Source organism: Mustela putorius, unplaced genomic scaffold (genome assembly GCF_011764305.1).
Source record: "Mustela putorius furo isolate JIRA1106 unplaced genomic scaffold, ASM1176430v1.1 tig00537248_pilon_pilon_pilon, whole genome shotgun sequence".
Classification (NCBI taxonomy): Eukaryota; Metazoa; Chordata; class Mammalia; order Carnivora; family Mustelidae; genus Mustela; species Mustela putorius.
Window position 1 is genome coordinate 13521038 of NW_025422387.1, and position 24516 is coordinate 13545553.

A 24516-nucleotide genomic window follows, 5' to 3' on the forward strand; every position below is an offset into this window, starting at 1 on the left:
GAGCGCGTCAGGCGCCGGCAAGGGGCGGGGAGAGGGGGCGCGGCCGGAAGCCCGGGGCGGGGTGCGGCCGGCCCGGTGAGCGGGAGGAGCTGAGGGAGGCAGGAAGGAGCTCGGCCGGCTGCGCGGCGCGCGATGTGGAGCCGCCGCCTCGGCGCCTGCAGCAGCCGCCGCTGCCGCCGCTGCTGCTGGGGCTGCCGCCGAGCCGAGGGACATGGAGCGCGGCTGCAGAGAGCGGCCGCCGGCAGCAGCAGCGAGCGTCGCAGCGACAGCGGAGCGCAGCCCGCCCCGTGAGGCGCTGCCCGGCCGGCGGCGGCAGCGGCAGCAGGAGCAGCAGCAGCAACAGGGCGGCTGAAAACTCGGCGGCGGCGGCAGCGGCAGCGGCAGCGGCAGCGGCGTTCCTCGCTACCTCCCCTCGCGCTTCGCCTCCCCTCGGTCTTCCCTTCCTCAGCCTTTCCCTTTGCCACCCCCACCTCCTCCCCAGTGCGCGCTGAGCAGCTGAGCCCGGGGGCGGGGGGAGGGGGCGCGTGCCGCGGGCGCGGGGGAGGGGCGGGCCGGCGCGCGCCGCGCCCAGGGCTCGCGGGGACCCGGGGGGCGCGTGCCGCGGCGAGGCGCGGGGCGCGGAGCGGCGCGGCAGGGCCCCTCCCCCCTGCAGCCTGGCGCGCGCCGGCCGGGCCGCACCGCTGCGGGCTCCGCGCGCGCGGGCCATGTCCGCCTTCTGCCTGGGCTTGGCCGGCCGTGCTTCAGCACCCGCCGAGCCGGACAGCGCCTGCTGCATGGAGCTGCCCGCCGCGGCCGCGGACGCAGTCGGGAGTCCAGCCGCCGCCGCCCTCATCTCCTTCCCGGGGGGCCCCGGGGAGCTGGAACTGGCGTTAGAGGAGGAGCTGGCGCTGCTGGCGGCCGGCGAAAGGCCGTCCGACCCCGGGGAGCATTCTCAGGCCGAGGTCGGGCCTCCGGCCGAGGGGTCCGGACTGCAGCCGCCACCCGCCCAGGATCCCGAGCTGCTGTCGGTAATCCGGCAAAAGGAGAAGGATCTGGTGTTGGCTGCCCGGCTGGGCAAGGCGTTGCTCGAGAGGAACCAGGACATGAGCCGGCAGTACGAGCAGATGCACAAGGAGCTGACAGACAAGCTGGAGGTGAGGACGTCCCTCGTGGGATGGGTGGGAAGCAGGGAGAGCCCTCCCGGCAGCTTCGGGAGCCACTCACCCACCCCACTCCTTCCTTGCTCACGCTACCTCAACAGAAAATCACCTGAGGGCAGGGGTAGGCTAGAGGGTTTTCAGTTATCACACCAGGGCAACATTGAATCCATCTGACTTCAGCAAACGGGTCCATGCACAGCCCCAGCCCCGCTGTGGGCCATTCTATATATGTACTGTACACTACATCTAAAATAGAGCTTACAGTATGACTAATTTATACAGTGCTGAGGTGATGTCTGCACACAGAGAAATGAGGAAGTCGGGAAGCATTTAAAATATGCTCCAGGTTTTCAGAGTAGTTAATCTCTAATCAGGGTGTTAGTCTAAAGCCTTCCAGTTTTGGCGTTAAGGCCTCCAGATGCCCTTGTCTTAACTTCCTGGCAGCTCAGAGTTGTGGGAAACAAGTGCCCTTAAAGGAGCTTTATATAGCCTTCAAATACTCAGGGATTAGGAAATGTGGTTCCATTGCAGAAATCAGGCAAGCCTGGGCTCAGCATGTGACCGTTGGTAGTGGATTTAATTTGGACCTCGGCATTTCTGTGTATTTTGTATTTAAACAGTATTCTGTGTTCCGGGCCTCATGCATGCAAAATTCCATGGCTAAATGCAACCTCCCAGAACCATATTACTTTAACTGTTATAAATACCTCTTAAAGTGTCTGTAAGATTTCTGCTAGTTCTGGACCAAAGTCTTTCTTCAGAGCTATGCCTGTTCTTTACCATTATTGGAAAAGGGCCTTGAAAGTGGTATGGAATGCCAGCCTTTCTAAATTAAAGAGATTTGTTTTTAAAAGGAGGTGGGGGGCATCTCTGGCAGTGGAATTTTTGTCTGCCTGTGCCTTTACTATTGTTTCCCAGTTCGGTCGCAACCAGTTCTTTTTATTCTTAGTTGTAAGAGAATAGTACAGTCCTGACTAAGGTCTGAAATTGACCCTAGTCTGTTTCCATATCTTTGCTACTGGTTGAACAGTCAGAATGTAAATTCAGAAACTTTTCAGTAATAAGATTTAAGTGTGTTTGTGGTCTAGCGACATATCAAAAGTAAATCAGGGGGAAAAAAGGAAACCAGTGAGTGCCCTGTAGTTCAGTTGGCCTGTTAACTAGGTCTGCCAGTCGATGAACCCCTGAGATATCTCTCTGAAAAGTGGTTTTGTGAAACCTATAAGTAGACTGCCAAAAAGCAATCCAATGAATTGAATTGTTTAATTTTCACTTGAAGTAGAGGTCTAGAAATAAAAGGGTGCTTTTTTTGAAAATGGGATTTGGTTACATGACTGTATATAAGAATACTACTGTAGAGATTTATACTTGTGATCTGAAATTCCTTCAGTGAGGGACTTGATTGAAGAGACATCTAACTTGAAAGGAACAGATATCAGTCAGTTTGATTACTGATAGATTTCAGAGTAATCCTGAGTGTGCAATTACACACATCCTGGGTTCCATGTGGAGCCTTTGTACATTTCTTCAACGAAAGAAAAAGATTTTTAAATTGTGTAACAATAAAGATTCTGTTGTAAAAGAGTAAATTACCTTTAACTTTTTGCTATTGACCAGACAGTAACAAATCGTTTAAACCTCTTAAACTAGTTTATAAAATCTTCATTCCTCAACAGGTTACCATATGAACACTAGTATTAAAAATTTATTCTAATTTCTGGAGGTTGTGGTTGCACCACATTGTGAATGTACTTAACACTACTCAACTGTTCACTTACAAATGGTTATAATGGTAAAGTTTATGTTACGTATACTTTTTTTAAAAATTTTTTAAAGATTTTATTTATTTATTTGACAGATCACAAGTAGGCAGAGAGGCAGGCAAAGAGAGAGGGGGAAGCAGGCTCCCTGCTGAGCAGAGAGCCGGATGCGGGGCTCAATCCCAAGACCCTGGGATCATGACCTGAGCGGAAGGCAGAGGCTTAAACCCACTGAGCCACCCAGGTGCCCCTAAAATGTTTATTTTTAAAAGCTAAATATTAATCATTACTGAGGATGAGTATTGGAGGGTTCAGTTATACTATTTCTTCGAGGTATGTTTGAAGATTATCATTAAGAATTTTTAGTTTTTTCAAGAAGTACATTAAAAAATATTTCATGAAGATACTGTCATTAGGTCCTTGTTTTAATTAGGTCCTTCTTTTAATTCTTGTTAATTGACCAAAACCTAATAGAGAAAGATTTCATTTGATACTTGCAAGTGAACTTTCCTCATAGTATATATTTTAAGCAGCCTAGATTTTAGAATGTCTGTTTAGACAAAATACTGTCTAAAGTTTAATACCACCACTCTGCTATATTTTCAATTACATATTTAAGAGTAGAGGACTTGCCCTTTAAAAAGCATTGTAATTTTCCAGAAATTGTCAGTGGAGTCAAACATATTTTCCCACAGGTTGGTTTGAAAGATTAACACATGAGTGGACTCTGAGACAATGTTGGCTTGACTGTTAAATAATGAGATTGGTCTTGTTTTAGTCCCCTCTGTTCCTTACTACTTCAAAATTAGCACCTTTCTAACTTCAGGACCGATAAGCCATTGTCAAGACTTTTTTCCTACCTATTCATTAGTTAATATTGAATACCTTCCCAATTCTGTGTGCCAAACCTAAGACTTTGTTTTGTCATTTAAAACATAAAGTCTTAATTTTATACTGCTCTCTCATTTATTTTTTTAATAGATTTTTATTTATTTATTTGACAGACGGAGATCACAAGTAGGCAGAGAAGCAGGCAGAGAGAGAGGAGGAAGCAGGCTTCCTGCTGAGCAGAGGGGCTGAAATCCCAGGATCCTGGGACCCTGCAGGGCTGGATCCCAGGACCCTGGGATCATGACCTAAGCTGAAGGCAGAGGCTTTAACCCACTGTGCCCCCCAAGCGCCCGTGCTCTCTCATTTAAAGGCACAGTATTTAAAGTCTTTAATGTTTTAAAGGATAACAATTTTTTTAGCTGTATATCTCAGGTTAAAATGAGGATTAATTTGAAAGACTGGAAGATTTGGTCATCTTTTTCCGACCCTTAAATTGACTATATTGTATTTTATTCATTCACTGAATTGTGTTTTCATATGCTTAGAGTTCTAAATTGTTGTCTTTTTTTAAAGATTTTATTTCATTTATTCTTGGGCCGCCTTGGTGGCTCAGTCAGTTAAGCGTCTGCCTTCTGCTCGGGTCATAATACCAGGGATTAAGACCCACATCAGGCTCCTTGCTCCACAATGATCCTGCTTCTCTCTCTGCCTGCTGTTCCCTTCTCTCTCTGACAAATAAATATATAAAATCTTAAAAAAAAAAAAAAGATTTATTTATTTTAAAGAGAGAAAGGAGAGAGAGCAGGGTGGGGGGTGTGCAGAGGGAGCAAGAATGCTGAAGCAGACTCCCTGCTGAGCCAGAGCCAAATGTGGGGTTTAATCTAGGACCCTGAGATGATGACCTGAGCCAAAATCAGGAGTCAGCGGCTTAACTGACTGAGCCACCCAGGCGCCCCTTAAGATTTTATTTTTTAGGCAGTCTATGCCCACTCTGGGTCTCAAACTCACAACCCAAGACCAGGAGTCCCATACTTCACCAACTGAGCCAACCAGGCACCCCTAAAGTTATTTTTTTAAGATTTATTTATGTATTTTAGAGAGAATGGGGAGTGAGGGGGCACAGGCGAGGAAGAGAGAATCCCAAGCAGACTCCAGGCTGAACCTGGAGTTCTATGCAGGACTCCCATCATCTCAGACCCTAGTCAAAACCAAGACTCCCACACTTAACTGACTGCACCATCTAGGTGCCCCACTCCTAAAGTTATTTTTTAAACTGTATTTCTTCTGGAGGCACCTGGGTGGCTCAGTCTGTTAAGCACTGGACTCTTGATCTCATCTCAGGTCTTGATTTCTGGGTGGTGAGTTCAGGCCCTATGACTGGGCTCCATGCTGGGGGTGGAGCCTACTTAAAAAAAAAGTCTGCATCTACAGTGAGCCCTTTTTCTTTTTCTTTTCTTTTTTTTAATTAAAAGATTTTATTTATTTAAGAGAGAGAGAGGTAGTGAGATAGAGCATAAGTAGGGAAGAGAGGGAGAAGCAGGCTCCCCGCTGAGCAGGGAGCCCAATGTGGTGGCTCGATTCCAGGACCGCTGGGATCATAACCTGAGCTGAAAGCAGAGGCTTAACCAACTGGGCCACCCAGGCACCTCTGCCCTTTTGCTTTTAAATCTTATATCCACTAAGTCCTTAGTTTTTTACCAAAATATGAACTAAGACAGTAACTTGCATTTATTTATATATTTTTTTCTTCAGAAATTAAATATTTAGTTTTCAAAAACATTTTTAACATCCCCTTTTTTCCTATTCTAGCTGAGTATGAATTTTCTCTTACTGCAAAGGTAGTATTTTCCCTCAACTACATTTTCTTCTCCCTTCCTTAGGCCAATTCTCATGATTTTAGTACAGTGTTTTTAAAAGGGCCAAATAAGTAAAGTGAAAATAATCACATAATGAGAGTCACTAGTAGATTTGGAGAGGCAATGCAGAGGTCCTTCCTTGTATTCAGTGCTTGGTCCACTTAAAAATTAGTACTTTTTCATTATATATCCTAGACTTAGGAGAATGGTGGTATTTTTTTTATTCTTTGCAGAAATCCAATTTCTGTAACAACCAATTTTAGATGGGCTAATGGTATTAACTTTCATTTTTTCAGGGGTTTCAATAAATTTTTATTTTTTTAAGAATGGTTTCAGGTTTATAGAAAACATAGAAAGATAGTACAGTAAGTTTCCATATGCCACAAACCCAGTTTCCCCTGTTATTAACATATTATGGTACACTTGCCATAATGAAAAAAATTAATACTGATACGTTGTTAACTAAACTCCTCAGTTTATTCAGATTTCCTTAGGCTTTACCTATTTTTTTTTCTTTTCCAGGATCCCATCCTGAATACATTGCATTTAGATTTTCTTAGTCTCCTCTTTGCTGTAACGTTTTCTTAGACTTTTCTTGTTTTCGATGACCTTGACAGTTTTGATCTTAACTTTCCTTCTTTTGTTTATTGAGGTATAGTTAACGCATAATGTAACATTATTAGTTTCAGGTATAGATACTAACTTTTAAAATAATGCATAACAAAATAAATATAACATTAAATGAATAACAGAACAACCCCTTACCTCCACATGTCCCAATATGCTGCCTAGAGTTTCCTGGTTAATTTCACTAAGTTGAAAATACAATTCTAGGAAACCTGTCTTTGAACAAAAGGCTAAATTCTGTATGTTCATTAATAAGAAAGTCTTGATTGATTTTTTTCAGTGTTCAGGGAAACCTGAATTAGGACAGAATAGACTGATCAGCACCACCTGTCTCAAACCCTCCCCCAACTCCAAGTGGATTGGATTGTTTTAGTTGCTTGGTTGGGCTGTTTGCTAACAGCTGTTTGCTGAATATTTTTAAGTCTCTCTGTTCTTTTAGAACACAAGCCTAATTTATCTGGCCTCTCAGTAACACTGTGATTACTGAGTTCTTGCTGTTGCCTTCTGCTCGATCTTTTTCATTTTGGAAAAACTGAATAAAACCAAGTATCACAATTTTAGGATTGCAATTAGCATTTGTTTCTGCATTTCATCTTTCTGAAGTCTCTGCGGTGACTAAAACATTTTCATTTTTGGAGTTTGGCAATGTTGAGGGAAGCATAGAGCAGAAAGTTCTCATGCTGATGAGAAGTCCCTCCCTTGTCCTTCCTTTCCCTGCATGCTCCAAACAGAGGCTGTATAAAATATAACTATAATGTGACTTTTTCAACAAATACAGTAGAATGATTATATCCAAGTGAGTTATCTCCCAGAAGTGGTCGACCTGGGAGGCCATATATTGATTTCAATAAAAATTGCCTTTGCTAATGTGATCAGAATTTTCATTTCAGATCACTGGTTTTATCTTTTTGGCATATTATTTTGACTGCTCTGTGATGGCATGTTTTCATCTTTTGGGGATAAATTCGACTTTAAGAAACATCAGGTCATGGGACGCCTGGGTGGCTCAGTTGGTTAAGCAGCTGCCTTCAGCTCAGGTCATGATCCCAGTGTCCTGGGATCGAGTCCCACATCGGGCTCCTTGCTTGGCGGGGAGCCTGCTTCTCCCTCTGCCTCTGCCTGCCACTCTGTCGGCTTGTGCTCGCTCTTGCTCCTCTCTCTCTCTGACAAATAAATAAATAAATAAATAAGATCTTTAAAAAAAAAAAAAAAGAAAGAAACATCAGGTCATTTAGAGCAAAAGAGGAGAATAAAATGACAGGACGAAATGGAGTGATCTCTTTTCTAGACACATATTAGATGTGAAGTAACAGACTGATTTTCATTTTCATGTTTAGGTATACACTGGCCTTAAGGCTTTCCAAAAGAAGCAAAAAATATTCAAAGAACTTGGATAGAATAAGAGCATACCTTCCCAAGTAGAAAAGATAACTGACTACTCTGAAGAAGATTCATATGCTCATTTTAGCTTGTTGAAACAATCAATGCCTGATATCAACCTTCAGTGCTTCAGAATTTCCTATAGAGCCAATATAGAGAGGCAGATAGATGCATGTCTAGGCTTCATCCCATTCTTGACAAATCACAGTCTTTGGGATTCAGGAGGGTATATTTACAACAATTATATCAGAGCTTTTCTGAGAACCCCCCAAATTGAGGACCATTGCTTTAATTTCTTTTTAATATACTCTGTGGGATACAGACTTCGCTTTCTTGTACATAGTATGCTTTTTAAGTAGAGCGTACTTGGCTCTGTAAAGAGACATCCATATTTGTCTCATAGAAACAAAAAGATACTCTTACTTCCTTCAAAAGAATCCTTTTTTTTTTTTTAAGATTTATTTATTTATTTATTTGACAGAGAGAGATCACAAGCAGGCAGAGAGGCAGGCAGAGAGAGAGAGGAGGAAGCAGGCTCCCTGCTGAGCAGAGAGCCCAATGTGGGCCTCGATCCCAGGACCCTGAGATCATGACCTGAGCTGAAGGCAGCGGCTTAACCCACTGAGCCACCCAGGCGCCCAAAAGAATCCTTTTTTATTGAGCTGCTACTTCAAGCCATCTGTATTTTTACTGCATACCATTTGTCACACACAACTTTCTACTTTTACCAGTCTCTCCCACTAGAATGAAAGCTCTGTAAATGCAAGGACCCTGTCTGTTTTACTTTTCACTGTGTCCCCAGCACAGTGGCTGACCCATAGTAGGTAGTTAAGAATGAATGGATGGATCAGAAATAAATATGCAGGGCTAATAGGCCATGATTTAAAGCATATCTGAAGCTGAACTTGCTTGATATCAAAATATAATACCTTATATCACAGCAAATACTTACTGAATTGTGATTTAGAGCACTAACGGAGTCCAATGACTTAAACACAAATCTCAGCTCTGCCTTTTACTAGTATTGACCTTGAGCTTGTTACTTGACCTCTTATCTTCTGTTACCTCATTTATAAGAAAAGGTGGTTAATCTGAAGGATCTCTGGAGTTCTTTCCATCTCTGAAAATTCCTTGATTCTAAGTGCCTGATATTATGCCAAGCATAATAGATGATTCTAAAAGAAGCCTTAAGGACTCTGTTAAGTTGTTTAAATGTATAGTTCACCAGTTAATTGGATGACTTGTTCAATTTCAACTGAACTCCTAAGTCCACAATCCATTCTCAAGAATGAGAATAAACTTAGTAATATTAAGCATTTTAAAGAGAAATGGCATTCTCTTTGTGAAACCAGAGCCGTCCCTACTTTGCAAGAAAGGAATGTTTTTGTAGCTATGAAATAGGCAACTTTTCCCTATTTGTGTCAGAGTGTTTTGTTGTGCTGACTGGCTGGGAAAAAGAAAAGTTAGGAAAGTGTGAGAAGAGAAAAAAGCAAAAGGCTGTGAATTTTGAACATTTTTTAAATCCTCTTCACTTCTCACCCAGCACTTAGAACAAGAGAAACACGAACTGCGAAGACGATTTGAGAACCGAGAAGGGGAATGGGAAGGGCGTGTGTCAGAGCTGGAGAGTGACGTGAAACAGCTTCAGGATGAGTTGGAGAGGCAGCAGGTTCATCTGCGGGAAGCAGATCGAGAAAAAACACGGGCCGTCCAGGAATTATCAGAACAGAACCAGAGGTTATTGGATCAACTCAGCAGGGTAAGTCACAAGTTAAGAATTTATGGTACAGAAATATTGAAAGTTGAAACCAGTGTAACGTCAGTTGTACATATGGTAAGAGGAGTTCTGATTTTTGTTGGCTTTTTGGCTGATAACAAGTTAAATATTTTTCACCTATAGAACTTTAACTGTGTGAACTGGGAGTCAGGAGCCAAACTCCCTTACCTGCCATTAGTCAGCTATAAGACTTTGACAAACACTTAACTTGGAAGTTTTTTATTTTTAAAATGGAAGAATTGTGCCTAATGATATCTGACATTCCAGAAAGCTCTAAAAGTCTATGATTCTTTACCTAGAGAAAGTCTGTCATGGGTAAAATTATGTTAATGCATTTAGTTCAAATATTAAATGGTACTATCCTTAAACTGAAAAGCTTAGGGAAAATTACAAGAGCTAAAGGTTTTCATTGATGTTACATTTGTGAACATACGTTTTTTCATATTATTTAAATGTGAAAGGAGGTATATGCATATCTATGTTTAAAACTTTTTCTTTTTATTTAATATTAAGTAAAAATTCTTTACTTGTATCTTTATAGGGTGGTGTCATGGAAGTATTAATTAAGTAACCAAGGTCAAGACTATGAAATTATTGCAAGGAAGGAGTTTGAGGGCTGAATAGGTAGAAATCTAATTTAAATATAGAACATACCTTTTTAACAAATGTAGGAATGTTATTAATGCCCTAGTCTTTAAATCCACCTACTTTTGAAAATTAAGAGCTGGATTTATAATGTACTTCAGTCCTTCTTATGTGTTGAAAATAAAACTATTAACTCTTCAGTTATCAGAAGAAAAATGAACTTCTAGTCTGATTTTATCCCATAGGTCTGCTTAGTTCTTTGGAAAAGGCTTAGCTAGAGCAGCACATGGTAAATACTTGGCATTTCCACTAATTCAATGGGTAATACCCTGTGAAGTTACTTCATTAGTTTGTCATAGTTGCTTCTCCTGGGTACATTCTTGTCTCACTGGGAAGTGTGAGGTAAATGCTACCACTAGCGAAGGAAGAAGAGGTAGAGGGGAGAATGGAGGTGGGGAGGAGGGGAAGGGAGACAGGTAAGGAAGAAGGAAGGGAAAAAAGAGATGCCCAATAACTTGGAAAGTAGCTAGTTGCAGGAAATATGAACTTGTGCAAAAGGTGAGAATCCAGATGATAAGTAGAGCTAAAGATCTTGCTTCCCATCTAGGGATTAAATCATCATTTGATTGGCTGGAAGGGAAGAGTTGGACAGTTCCTCAAGAAGTCATTTCAAGGCCAGTTCAGTAGCAACATTTCTGACTCAATTCTGAAGACTTTTGCAACCACTGGGAAGGGATTTTGTAAGATTTTTTAGGTTTTGAGTCTTCATTCATTATTCATGAAAGATTAAACTAGCTGGATACACCTAGCCAGATTTATTTATTTGTTCAACAGCATTGACTTAATACTTATTCTGAGCAAGTGTTTCTTATGGATACCTATGCAAGGAATTCAGCAAACCAGAACAATTAAAGGGGAAATTATTTCTTGGGAGTAAGTTCATGTTACAAAATAATGTCAGCAGAAAAAAACTCAACTCTGCTCTCTGATCTGGTGAAAGATAGGTAGCCAAGAGAGTTGAAGGGAGAAAGCAGATGTTAACATGACATGGCGAAAGAGCAGAGAACTTGGAATTTACATGCATGTTGAATCTTAACTCTGCTTCTCATTGACTAGACGACCTTGCTTGTGCCTCACTTTCCTTACTTATAAAATGAGAGTAAAAATCTGTACCTTATACAAATATTGTTGAGATGAAAGTAAGATAATTTGTTTATATTATGCTGCACTCTATGAAGGTAAGGATTTCAATGTTGATGGTTGTTTCAATAAAGCAGTACCTTTATAGTTGAGGTTCCTTTGCCTAATTTTTCTGTAGGAAATCCTGACAAGCTGTTCCCAAAAGGGTGTAGGGGGATATCATTTCCATTAGATCTAGATTCTTGTTATCCTTTCTGGCCTTGAATATAGGCCCTTGGTGAGTTTTTTTGCTTTTTCCCTTTCTCTTTTTAAGCAGGACAAGCCCCTGGGGTTTACATCAGCAGCCAGTTTAGATTGTATTTTAGCATTTTATTAACTGGGTACTCAGAAACTAGAGGAGTTGAGTACTTTGAAGTGAATTAAGATTTTCCTTGGACAAGATAACTAGGAGAGATGTAGTAGAAGACGAGGCTTTGTTATGATATATATAACATGTCTTTATAAACATGAAACGTGTAATATCTAAGGTATAATACAATATTTCTGTGATGCTTCTGTTCCAAGGTTTTCTTAAGTTTATTTTTTTAGTAATCATACGCAATGCAGGGCTCAAACTCAAATCCCGAGATCAAGATCTACATGCTCTTCAGACTGAGCCTCCCAAGCACCCCCAAAGTATTTTTAAGTATATTTCTTTTGCCACCATGGCCTCCAAGTTTTTTGTTTTTTTAAAAACAGCTCTATTGAGATATAACGCACATACCATAACATTTACTTTTTAAAGGTATAAAATTCACTTGATTTTAGTATATTTAGAGTTGTACAACCATCACCACTATTTAATTATAGAACATTTCACCCCCTGCCAAAGAATAAAATCCTATACCCATTAGTAGTCACTCTCTGTTCCTCCTAACCCCCTACCCCATGCCCTGACCCCTGATAACCACTCTGTTTCTATGGATTTGCCTGTTCTGGACATTTCATATAAATGAAATCATACATATGAGATTCTTTGTGACTGGCTTCTTTCCCTTTGCATGATGTTTCAAGGTTTATCTGCATTGTAGCATATATCAATATCTTATTTTTATGGCTGAAGAATATTCCATTCTATGGATATAACACATTCTACTTATTCATTAGTTGATGGACATTTGGGTTGTTTCCACTTTTTGACTATTATGAATAAGGTTACCATAAACATTCATGTACAAGTTTTTATGTGACCAGGGTTCTTTTTTAAAAAATATTTTATTTATTTATTTGACACAGAGAAAGGGAGAATAGGTGGGGAGAGGGGGGCAGGAGAGGGAGAGCGAGAAGTAGGCTCCCCATGGTGCAGGGAGCTCCATGTAGGGCATGATCCCAGCGATCGCTGGGATCATGCCCTGAGCCAAAGGCTGACACACAGTTGACTGAGCCACCCAGGTGCCCAGACCAAGCTTCTTTTTAGTGTATGTATGTGTGTGTGTATATATATATGTGTATAACATATATGTATATATATCTCATGAGCTTCTGGATTCTTATCATGAAGGAAGAGCTAGGTATTCGAATTTTATAGCTGGGAAAACTCGAGGGACAGAAAGACACATGGCTTGTTTAAGGATTTTCTGAATTAAGACTTACAGTCCCTCTGCCTCAGTTTCACATTTCTGAGGCCACAGTTAAGGTCACAGGTTTTAGAGCCAGACAGCCCTGGGCCAAACACCAACTCTTCTGTTCACTAGCTGGGTGAACATGGGCAAGTTTTTTCACCTTTTTTAAGCTTAGTTTCCTCCTTTGTAAAATAGAAACAATTACTACTATTGCCTAATAGTGTTAGGAGGATTAAATGAGATAATAGATGTAAAACTCTGACCACAGTGCCTGGCATATTATTGAGCACTTATAGTAAGTGCTCAGTAAATGGTAGTCATGATTTATAATTATCATGTCTTCTTCACATAGAAGGGAATTCTGCATCTAGTCAAACACTGGAATTCTAACTTGAAGGCAGAAGAATCTGGAGTGTTCCCATTTTAATTACTGAAAATGTTTTGTGTTGCAGTTAAATCTCTACTCAGAACTATTTGAGTAAAAACGATCCTTCTAGGAGTTGAGTCAGGTTCATTCTATGGCATCTCATATCCCCTGGACACTGCTTCATATACTCTGGGGATACCATTATTTCAGTTTATTTGTTCATTTGGACAAAACGCCCTCTAAATTCTCTTCTAGCTTCTAAGATTCTGTGAGTCTCATTTTTGTGCAACTCAGGCTGACATATTTGGAGAAAGTATAGTTTACTTTCTGAGATAGAAAGTACTACCACAATGGCATTGACAGGGTTTAATGGGGGCATGTTAGACACTTAACATCCTACCTCAAAAGAGAAAGAATACAGTGGGCCTTGCTTTCAGGAAGTGAAGAGGAGAGACATGGGCCATGCTTGTCGCCTAAGAATATTTTAATGTAAACCTTAGAGGGGAGATTTTTTGAGAATCCTTCTGATACCTAATACAGTACTTTTCACTAGCGTTACAGCAGAATCCTTCATTGCCCCCAGATGATTTTCTTCCCAATAGCAGCAGCAAAGATAACAGAGTGTTCTGATCAGTGTTAAAGTATCCTAAAGTGATCATTCACTAATTTAACCTGCTTACAGCTTATACCACAGTTCAGGCACTGTGGAAACTTCTTAGAGCTTGCATGTAGGACAACAAGTCAAAATAGTGATTTGAACAATGTAGAAATAGTCTGATTCATAAAAATAATGATATCAGTAATAAGTTTCTTTAGCCTTTTCAGCCTTCTGAAGCAGTTGACATAAGATATTTTCAAAATGAATCTCAGTAGTATTAGAAACTTCAGTAAGAGATAAGTCATTTCCACAGGTTGTACTAATAAAACTGCTCACATGTCCTTGTTAAACACTAAGTTTAGACTTGAGCACTTGTTGACCAAAGCATAGGAAAAATGATTGATTTCATCTTAAAAAAAAAAAGGAGGGGGAGGATTTAAAATTGCTTAGGGGCTACTGAAGTTTTCCTTCCCAGAAATACAGAGTTTTAGAATTTGTAGGAAGTGGCTAGGAAATTTTCTTACACTTTTCCCCTGCAGTCTTATTCATGAAATATCATCTGTACCTTTTCTCCCCCTCCTTCCCTCACCCATAAACCTACCAACAGCAGAACCATATGCTTAATCACAATCCCATTTTCTCTACAAGGGGTCAGGGCTTCAGACTGCAGGACTGAATATACCCCATCTTAGTGACTGTTTATTATGTGCTGGGTTATAATTTTTTAATAACTATATAGATTTTTGCATTTTCCATTTAAAAAGCCATGACAGACTGCCTGGGTGGCTCAGTCGGTTGAGCATCTGCCTTTGGGTCAGGTCAAGATCCCAGGGTTCTGGGATCAAGCCCCATGTTGGGCTCCCTGCTCCACAGGGAGTGTGCTTCTCCCTCTTCTTCTGCCCCTCCCCCTGCTGGTGCTTGCACGTGCTCTCTCTCTCTCTCTGATAAATAAATAAATAAATAAAATCTTTTTAAAAGATTACTTGAAGCACATGACATACTTGAAGCACACAGAAAACTGCAGAGAATAATACAAATCCACCTTTGTAAAATGTTAACATTTTTGTCATATTCAAATTTTTTAAAGAGATAAAATGTAACTGATAACATTTGATGGTCCTGTGTCTTCTCCATTTTTCCATTTACTTTTCTTCCTATTCATGTGTTTATATCATACACACTCATACATGTGTGTGCATGCATATAAACATGTATTCCATTATGTATACTATATCCATTAACAATGTGTAATAATTTTTCCACACTTCAAGCATTTAATAAATGCCAGCATCGTATTCATATCATTCTATACCTCATTCTTTTGGCTCAAGGTTGTGTTTTAGGGATTGATCTATATTAATAAACACAGTTCCAGCTCATTTATTTTAGTCATTTATTATTTGATTGTGCAAATACAGTACAATATAGTTTTCATTCTTTTGTTGGTAAACATTTAAGTTTTTCCCAATTTTTAATTATTTCACACTTTCCTATAGTATATAGGAATATGTATAAGTATATGACTATTCTTGTACCTTTCCTTCTTCTGCACGTATATTTGAGTTACTCGGGTAAATCTAGGCGTGGAATTGTTTGGTCCAAGAGTAAAGACCTCTTCAGCTTCACGAGATATTGCCAAATGACTCTCCAAAATTGGACAAATTTACATTTTTACTTAGCAGTGTGCGTGAGTGCCAGTGTGTGTGGTAGTCCACATCTTCACCAACACTTGCTTACTGTCCAGTTTTAAAAATCAGTGACTTGTGTGTGAAATGGAATTTTTACTGTTGCGGGGTTTTTAAAATCTTTATTGTTTGAATTTTTATTTCATGAATTGCTAGTGAGGTTGGGCATCTTTGTGCTTATGTTTATTGTGAATCACCTATTGGTATCCTTCACCTATTTTCTTATTGGTGTGTAAGTGTGTTTTTACAGGTGCTTGATACTATTATATTTTCACTTTGTTTATGGAGTCTTTTACTAAACAAAAGTGTGTCCTATCAGTGAAGTCAAATTTATTAATCATTTCCTTTATGATTTCTTCTTTTGTGTTCTGCTTTATTTGCTGTTTTCCAAGTCATCAAGATATTTTCTCATGTTAATTACAAAAACTTCAGGCTTTTTACATTTGGATCTTTATCTAGAGCTTAACTTTGCAGTGGGATATGAGATAGAAATACAGTTATGTTTTCTATATGGGTTACTGTTGCAACACTGCTTATTTCCCCATGGATTTCTAATGCTATATGGATTTTTTTAATTAAAAAAAAATCCTAACATCTATTCTTGACTGAAGAGCCAAGATAACTTAAAAATTTTAGAAAGTTGTAGAAAGCTGTATTTGTTTGCTGGGCTGTTATAACAAAGTACCGCAGACTGGGTGGCTTAAACAAAGGAAATGTATTGCCCCACAGTTCTGAAGGCTAGAAGTCCAAAATCAAGGTGTTGTAAGAGTTGATTCCTTTCTAGGGCTATGGAGGAAGGAGCTGTTCCAGATCTTGCTCCTTGGCTTGTAGATGGCTGTCTTCTCCTTGGGTCTTGTGTCTCTTTCCCCGTACTTAACTCTTTGTTCCCAAATTTCCTCTCTTTATAAGAACAACATATTGGATTGCAGCCCAGCCTAATAACTGCATTTTAATTTGATTACTACTCTAAAGATTTTGTCTCCAAAAGGTACACATTCTGAGAAGTAGGTAGGGAAGGCTTCTCCCTGAGGAGATTAACATTTGAGGTAGGACCTGCAGAGCGAAGAATCAGCCATAGAAGAGATGGGAGAACGCATTCTTTGACGGATGCTGTTAGATTGTAAACTCTTGGGGAAAAGGGACTGATGGATATACACATCTGGCTTGCTTATTTTTGTAAATAGGTATCTGGCGGAGTGAGCATCCAATAAAAGATAGTTGTTTTTTTGTTAAATGACAAGCTAACATACCTAATAAAGAGATGTTTAGAACTATAACTTTCCGAAAAATATGCTGCCTTTTCGTGCCCTCTGTGGAAAAGTACTCTTGGCTGTTTCAGATGCCTTCTTAGGCTGTATGTGTGCTGTTTGGAAACCAGTGGACAAAGAGACCATGGACGTCAACAGTGTGACAGGCAAGCTGCTGATAATGGTGAATCAGGTGCCTAGAGATCAAGTGTTGTCTTCATAGATACTCCTTCTGCATAAAAACCCAATCTTCCATAAATTGAGAAGAGTGACTACAGAATGGACAGAGTTTTGTGTAGTTTTGTAAAGTTTTTATTTATTTATTTGACAGCACAATCAAGGGGAGATGCAGAGGGAGAAGGAGAAGCATGCTCCCCCCTGAGCAGGGAGCCTGACATGCGACTTGATCCCAGGACCCAGGGATCATGCCTTGAGCTTAAGGCAGATGCTTAACCAACAAGCCACGCAGGCACTCTGAGAGCCTTTGTGTATTGACTTAAAGCCTGCAAGTTTTTTCCTGTTTGTGCTGTGGTTTCGCTAGTGGTCTTTATGTTCATCAGTTTCTGAGTGACTGGCCCTGTGGTCTTCCGACCTTGCTGATGGAGATGGAAATCAGCATTTTAGCTTTTACCAAAAAACTTTGTTGTCTCCTGGGAGGATTAGCCATTATTTGGGTATGGGTATCATGGCTCCCCTCCTTCTCCCTTGCTGGGTTCATACACTCCGGACAAAAAAAACCTCACTACCTCCAACTGTTTTGTCATCTTATCTACTCTTAGAACCCAAGATGGTCTGTAGTGTGGAGGAGTCAGAGGTTTCCCTTAGAAAGCTGATAGTGAGTGCTTTTGAACAGTCTCATGTATAGTTAGTTCTCTGTGTGCCCTGGGTTCTAAACTCTTGAGAATTCACCTTAAAAGTCATTATTTTGTGGGCTGGACGGCTCAGTCAGTTATGCATCCGACTCTTGATTTCCCCTCAGTTGATGATCTCAGAGTCATGAGACCGAACCCTGCGTTGGGCTCTGCACTCAGCAGAGTCTGCTTGAGATTCTCTCTCTCCCTCTCCCTCTGTCTCTCCCCTCTGCTCTCATGTGCTCTCCTCTCGCTCTCTCTTTAAAAAAAAAAAAAAAAGAAAAAGAAAAGAAAGAAAGAAAAGAAAAGTCATTATTTTCCCCCTTCTTGTTTCAGTATCATGCTGTATTTTAGCTTTTATTTTTACAGGCCCTTCCCTATTAGTCCTTTTACCTGCAGCTCTGTGTCTCTAACCGATCTCTCTCTCCTTCCTCACAGCCAGAGCTGTGGTCATGTGCCTAGCCACTATGATTTCAGGTATTACTAGTTGTGCCAAAAGGAGAAGCTATATTGGGGGCAGTATACAAAAAGAGCTGTTCCAAAAGGCGTATGAAACCAAAAAAGATTATTATTACAAAATCACAGATAGGGAGGGGGATAAAAGAATTTAACAAGAAGTTAGGCTTAGTGTAAGGCCAGGAGAAATCAAAGCCTGCATTTTAAACTGGAAGGGCTTAGGCCAAGAGATATCTGGTGTGGATAATCTGAAGATTGGTGGCCAGGATGTTAAAATGAGGGAAAAAGATTTACTTGTAGTTCAGGTGAAACCAGGCAGTTTGGGTTCACAATTTTAATAGACATAGATACCAGTGAGGTATTCTTTCCTGAATCATGGTTTCTCTAGCTAGGATAAGCATGTATTTTTTTTTTAATTTTGTTTATTTATTTGATAGAGAGAGAGAGATCACAAGTAGGCAGAGAGATGGGCGGAGAGAGAGGAGAAGCAGGCTCCCTGCTAAGCAGAGAGCCCAATGCGGGGCTTGATCCCAGGACCCTGGGATTATGACCTGAGCCGAAGGCAAAGGCTTAACCCACTGAGCCACCCAGGCACCCCCAGACTTATCATATATAAGCAGTAAAACTATAAAGAAAACTGAGGTAATTTTTAATCACAAAATTGAGAATAATGGTTGCCTGAGGAGTGAAGGGGGAGATGGTTGTCATCACGGAAAGGTGCTTGGGAAGGAGGCCTATGGGATATCCTACTTCTTGGCATTGGTGGTAATTAAATGGATGTTTGCTTGACAATTCCTTATTAAGTGGTGCATGTTTGTCTTATGTAACTGTTTTTATATAAACTTGGTAATAAAAAGAAAAAGTCATTCAACAAATATTTATAGTGTGTACCTGCAATGTATGACAGCACTGTTCTGTATGAAGCACAGTGAAGAAGTTTGGTGAAGAAGTTTAATTCCCTGTTTTAAAATAATGTAGGAGGTTGACGGTAAAGAAAGAAATACATAAATAATACAAATCAGGAAGTAGTAAGTGCTATACATAAAATATAACCAGGTAAGGGAGAGAAAGTAACAGCTATAAGGACAACTGCATTTTGGAAAGGGTTGTTGAGAAGGAGACTTTAAAGAGGTGAGGTTTGCACAGACGCCTGATAGATATAAAGGAGGGCAAGAATATTCCAGGCATTTAAAAGCCTAAGAATGGGGGCACCTGGGTGGCTCAGTTGGTTAAGCGATTGCCTTCGGCTCAGGTTATGATCCTGGAGTCCCAGGATTGAGTCCCACATCGGGCTCCCTGCTTGCCTGGGAGTCTGCTTTTCCCTCTGACTTCTTTCCTCTCATGCTCTCTCTCTCTCAAATTTAAAAAAGAAAAGAAAAACCTAGGAATGAATGGAAAGCAGGTTGATGTGACTGGGTCATGGTTTGCTTGGGAAGAATGAAGGAGATGAGGTCAGAGGAATAGTCAGCTGCCAGATTATGCAGGGCTTTACTAAGCCATGATACAGATTTGGGATTTTATTCAGTATGCTTTGAAGCTAGTGATCTGGTTTTGGCAGGGGAGCATCATGACCTGATTGATAATCTTTTTTATTTTTTAAAAGATTTTATTTTTCTATTTGACACAGAGAGAGAGATCACAAGTAGGCAGAGAGGCAGGCAGAGAGAGGGAGGGAAGCAGGCTCCCTGCCACGCAGAGAGCCCGATGCGGGACTTGATCCCAGGACCCTGAGATCATGACCTGAGCCAAAGGCAGAGACTTCACCCACTGAACTACCCACGCGCCCTGATAAAACTGTTTTTAAAAGATGGTATTAGCTGCTGTGGGAGAATGGATTGTAGGGCTAAAATATGGAGATCATTAAAGGGACTCTCCAAGGGGAGAGTTGATAGGAGGTTATGGATGTGGAGAGAAGGGTTAGATTGGGTGTATGTTCTGAAGGTAGAACCAACAAGACTTGTTAATGGGGTGAGTAAATGTGAGAAAGGGAGTAAGGAAAGAAAAATTAAAAATGACTCGTGGTTAACATATTCACTTGAGAGACCAGAGACTAGAGGAGGGGTAGATTGGAATATAAAACCAAATAATTGTTTTTGAACTAGTAAATTGGAGCTACCCTTTAAAGATCCATGTTAATTTCACATTAGTAGGGGAAAAAATGGATTTCTGTAATATTGAGGTGAAATTTTGAGTGAAGTCTCCATCTGAGCTCTCTGAGTACCCGAGATTCAGTTCTGGTACCTTTTGTTAGGTTGTTACCTAAGAATTGACTTAATCAGGGCCCCTTGGGAGGCTCAGTCAGTTAAGCAGCTGCCTTCAGGTCATGATCCCAGGGTCCTGGGATCGAGCCCCGAATTGGGCTCCCTGCTCAGCGGGGAGCCTGCTTCCCCCTCTGCCTGCTGCTCCCCCCACTCATTCTCTCACTTTCTCATTCTCTCCCTTTCAAATAAAAAAGAAATAATATCTTAAAAAAAAAAAAGAATTAATCAGCGTGGTTGGAGCTGTATTCTGATGATTGCCCACTCCCCCTCCCTGACCTCCCTGCCTTCTGTGACACCTAGTCTCCTTCTCACCCACCTCCACACTCTAAGCTCCCAGAAGAGCCACTCTTACCGAGTTGGTGTCTGAGGTGACACATGTGGGAGGAAGTTGGTGCAAACAGGTGCTTTGTCTGTTTCCTGCCTGTTGAGAGCTGTATTCCTCAGTCTGCCTCTAACATCTTCCCCACACACAAAGAATACAGTGTGTGCATTCTAGCTGGAGCTAATCTTCCCTGAAAAGACTAATTTTCCTCTGAAGGAGGAAAATTTGGGATTTGCAGCTCTGCATCTGGCACACTTCTTGAAGCAAATTTCTTACTGGTTCCCTTCTCAGGGTTAAATAAAGGCTTTTAAATAGTTGACATTAGTGTCACAGTCGCTCTGTTGCAGGTGGGTGACATGTAGTTATCCTTGCTTCTAGAGTCCTTTACTGTGAACAGCTGCTCGTCAAAAGTAGTTTTAATTCCTGAATATGCTTTTGTATCATTTGAGGTAGGGGCTGTATTTTTTTTTTTAAGATTTTATTTATTTATTTGTCAGAGAAAGCACACAAGTAGGGGGAGCGGTAGGTGGAGGGTGGGGGAAGCAGACTCACTGCTGAGCAGGGAGCCCAATGCAGGACTCAATCCCAGGACCCTGGGATTATGACCTGAGCAGAAGGCACACACTTAACCAACTGAGCCTCCCAGTCATCCCACTTGTTTCCTTCTTAAAGTCCACCTTATTTACAGGTTTTTGTTTAAAAAGACTTGGTAGTTTTTAATCAGGCTATCCCTGATGTTGGGAAAGATGTTAGGAAAACAAGATTATTTCCCAACCTAATAATAGTAATTTAAACTTCCAAATGACATTAATTCATGGTACCTACTCTGATAGGAAGTAGTGCTAATTATTCTTTATTTGACAAATAAGGAAACTGAGGATCAGAGGTTTAGTGACATTGCCCAACACCTACACTTGTTGCAGGTTAACCACTGGCTTGAAGATAGGTTTTTGTACATTTTCAAGGATGGGTAATCGATCAGAAATAAAAATCTCCTCGCATGTATTTCTATCTCCTTGACTTAATTTTTAGTTGATACTTGCTGGGTATTATTGTCTTGTATGCCTCTTAACTTCAGAATCACTGAGTAAAGTGAATCCAAAGGTTGGAATCGACTTTTAGCCATTTCTGTTTATGTCAAGGGTGTACTAAAAGGACTGAAATGATCTGTTGAGAGTATCACTTCAGCTAGAGCAGAAAAGGGGCTTTTCTGCATCTAGGAGCTCTCCACTATGAAGACAGCATTTCCAGCTTTTTCCAGATTGGTACTATTGCTAATTAGTAGGTTAAACACATTAGGGTGGTAATTGCTTATTCTTTCAGCATATGGGGGTTTTTATTAGTGAATTCATGTCTTGATTATTTTGAACCTGTTCCTAATTATTTACCAAAGAGAGAGCCATGCCTGATTCTGGAGTCTTTAGTTTGGTTGTATTATTTATAATTGTAGCTAGTTCTGATTATCTTTTTCAAAAGAGGAAAGCCTAGAATTTAGGCGTATTCTCTAAATTTGGCAGGTTGCAAGTCCCAAAATTCAGATAAATCACTGTAGGAGTAGATCTTTTTTGTTAAGACTTTATTTATTTATTTGAAGAGAGAGAGATCACAAGTAGGCAGAGAGGCAGGCAGAGAGAGCGAGGGAAGCAGGCTCCCCACCAAGCAGACATCTTGGGGCTCAATCCCAGGATCCTGAGACCATGACCTGAGCCGAAGGCAGAGGCTTACCCCAGTGAGCCATCCAGATGCCCCCTTCTTAATATTCCTAGATTTGAATTAATACAATGGCAGTCAGCCTTTTTTTGACATTGAATCTAGATTCCCTTCTCCTCTATAGACAGCTTAGTGTGTCATGTTGGAACTAGAGCAATTGAGCTGACCCTGTCTGATGTGGGGCAGGTGGGGCCTTTAGATTTTATGCCTGGCAAATGGGTTGCAGGTGGCAAGAAGATTGGAGTTACTGGCAAAGAAAAAAAATTTGGCAGCAAACTATTCACTCTTTTGTTACCTGTGCTGGTTAACCCATGGTTTTGGCCCCTAAGTAGTATTGCCTTGAAAAATGAAATATCTGTATTCAGTGAATAAACATAATCTGCAGAAAAGCAGGTCATGTTTTGACTCTGATAGCATCTTCTGTATTGCTCTTCACTGGAGTCCAGGACAGTAATCCAATTCTCGCCATAATTTCCAGAATCGAAAAAGAACTTCTAGTCTATCTGGACCAGTGGTTTATAAAATGATTGCTTTTCAAAGATTCTGCAAATTTGATTATTTTTAAGGATTTATAACACTTTGAAGAACCATTACCAAAACAGATACCATGTACTCTCTTGAAATAGATGATGCTACGTTTTATATATGAAAGGTATTTGGCACCTCCATTTGTGCTGCCAGCTTAACTTGCCTTTGTGGAGACAATGGACAAGATATCCTTGTCCGTCTTTCATATGCTGTTGCAAGGTGAGCTGTGTAAAAACTGGTAGCATCTGTAGCTACTTCACTGGATGAATAAGTTTTCAGTACTTTTTTTTTTTAAGATTTTAATTTATTTATTTGACAGAAATCACAAGCAGGCAGAGAGGCAGGCAGAGAGAGAAGGAGGGGAAACAGGCTCCCTGGTGAGCAGAGAGCCCGACGAGGGGCTCGATTCCAGGACCCTGGGATCATGACCTGAGCTGAAGGCAGAGGCTTTAATCCACTGAGCCACCAGGCGCCCAGTTTTCAGTTCTTTTAAATCAAAATGAAATCCACATTATATAAAGCTGCCAGTCAGCCTTAATGTCTAATTTTAAATTGTTTTTTAAAAGCCTCATTGTTCTTACTGAGTTTAAAAATTGTATACATTTAAATTTATAAAATATTTAATATTAATAAAAGATGACCTTTATCTATATCTGTTTATTGAGGTTTCTCATAAGATTTCATATGGAAAAGAGTTCTACAAAAAGAAAACCCCCCCAAAAAACCTGAAACCAAAAAAACCCACATAATTTGGAAAACTACTGTTTTGTTTTGTGGGTTTTTTTTTTTAAAGATTTATTTATTTATTTTAGGGACAGGTGGGTAAGGGAGAAGGAGAGAGAAACTTAAGCCCTGGGCCCAACTTGGGGCTCGATCTCATGACCGTGAGATCATGACTTGAGCCAGAATCAAGAGTCAGACACTTAAGTGACTGAAAAACCCAGGACCCCAACACGTACACCATTTTGTTCCAGAGAAACTGTTGTGTTTTGTTTCTTACTAAGGTAAGATCTCTGATAATCACAGATTTGGCTAAATTCCTGTGATGCTGTGACTTAATCCAGAACCATCAAAAGTTTTTAAAGTGGGTTTATTTTTTAGATTATCTTGGGGTTAGATAGACCCATTCATGGTTGTATTAGGTAGGATAACACTAATGTAAAAGATAAACCACAAGATCTCAATGGTTTTACATAATAGAGATAAAAATAATAATAGAAATTTATTTCTCATTCCTATAAAGTCCTGTTTTATGTTTCTGTTAACATGAGGAAAAAATATAACATTATGTTTTAATGGGAAGAGTTGGCTTGGAAAACAAGACCTCAGTTCTAGCCCATGCTCTGTCACTTTCTGACCTTAGATAAATCGTCACTCTGGGTCTCAGTTTCTGAGTCAGTAAAACAAGGGGATTGAACTTGATGTTTCTTTCATTCTCCAGATGTCTACAAGTATATATGATCTCTGTTAAAAACAGGATTCTTGGGTGCTTGGGTGGCTCAGTGGGTTAAAGCCTCTGTCTTTGGCTCAAGTCATGATCCCAGGGTCCTAGGATTGAGCCCCACATTGGGCTCTCTGCTGAACAGAGAGTCCGTTTCCCCCTCTCTCTCTGTCTGCCTCTCTGCCTACTTGTGATCTCTGTCTGTCAAATAAATTAAAAAACAAACAAACAAACAGAATTCTTCGGGAGACATTCTCGTATGGTGTGTTATGAGTCTAGTAGCTTTGTAATGCTTCCTTCTTTACATACAGAACCTATCCATCCTTCTCTAGGAACAGGCGCAGCTTACCCCCA

General features: G+C 40.6%; 1 protein-coding gene across 7 annotated transcripts in view; it reads left to right on the forward strand.

Moving 5' to 3' along the window:
• Positions 1-605: 605 nt before the first annotated feature.
• Positions 606-24516, forward strand: part of BICDL1 (BICD family like cargo adaptor 1) — a 107098-nt gene continuing 83187 nt past the window's right edge. For all 7 annotated transcript variants that reach the window (XM_013056610.2, XM_045073716.1, XM_045073714.1 and 4 more), the window contains exons 1-2: positions 606-1133; positions 9137-9352. In XM_013056610.2, coding sequence (XP_012912064.2) covers positions 705-1133; positions 9137-9352 — 645 coding nt within the window. In that variant the 5' untranslated portion in view covers positions 606-704. The remainder of the gene's footprint in view (positions 1134-9136; positions 9353-24516) is intronic.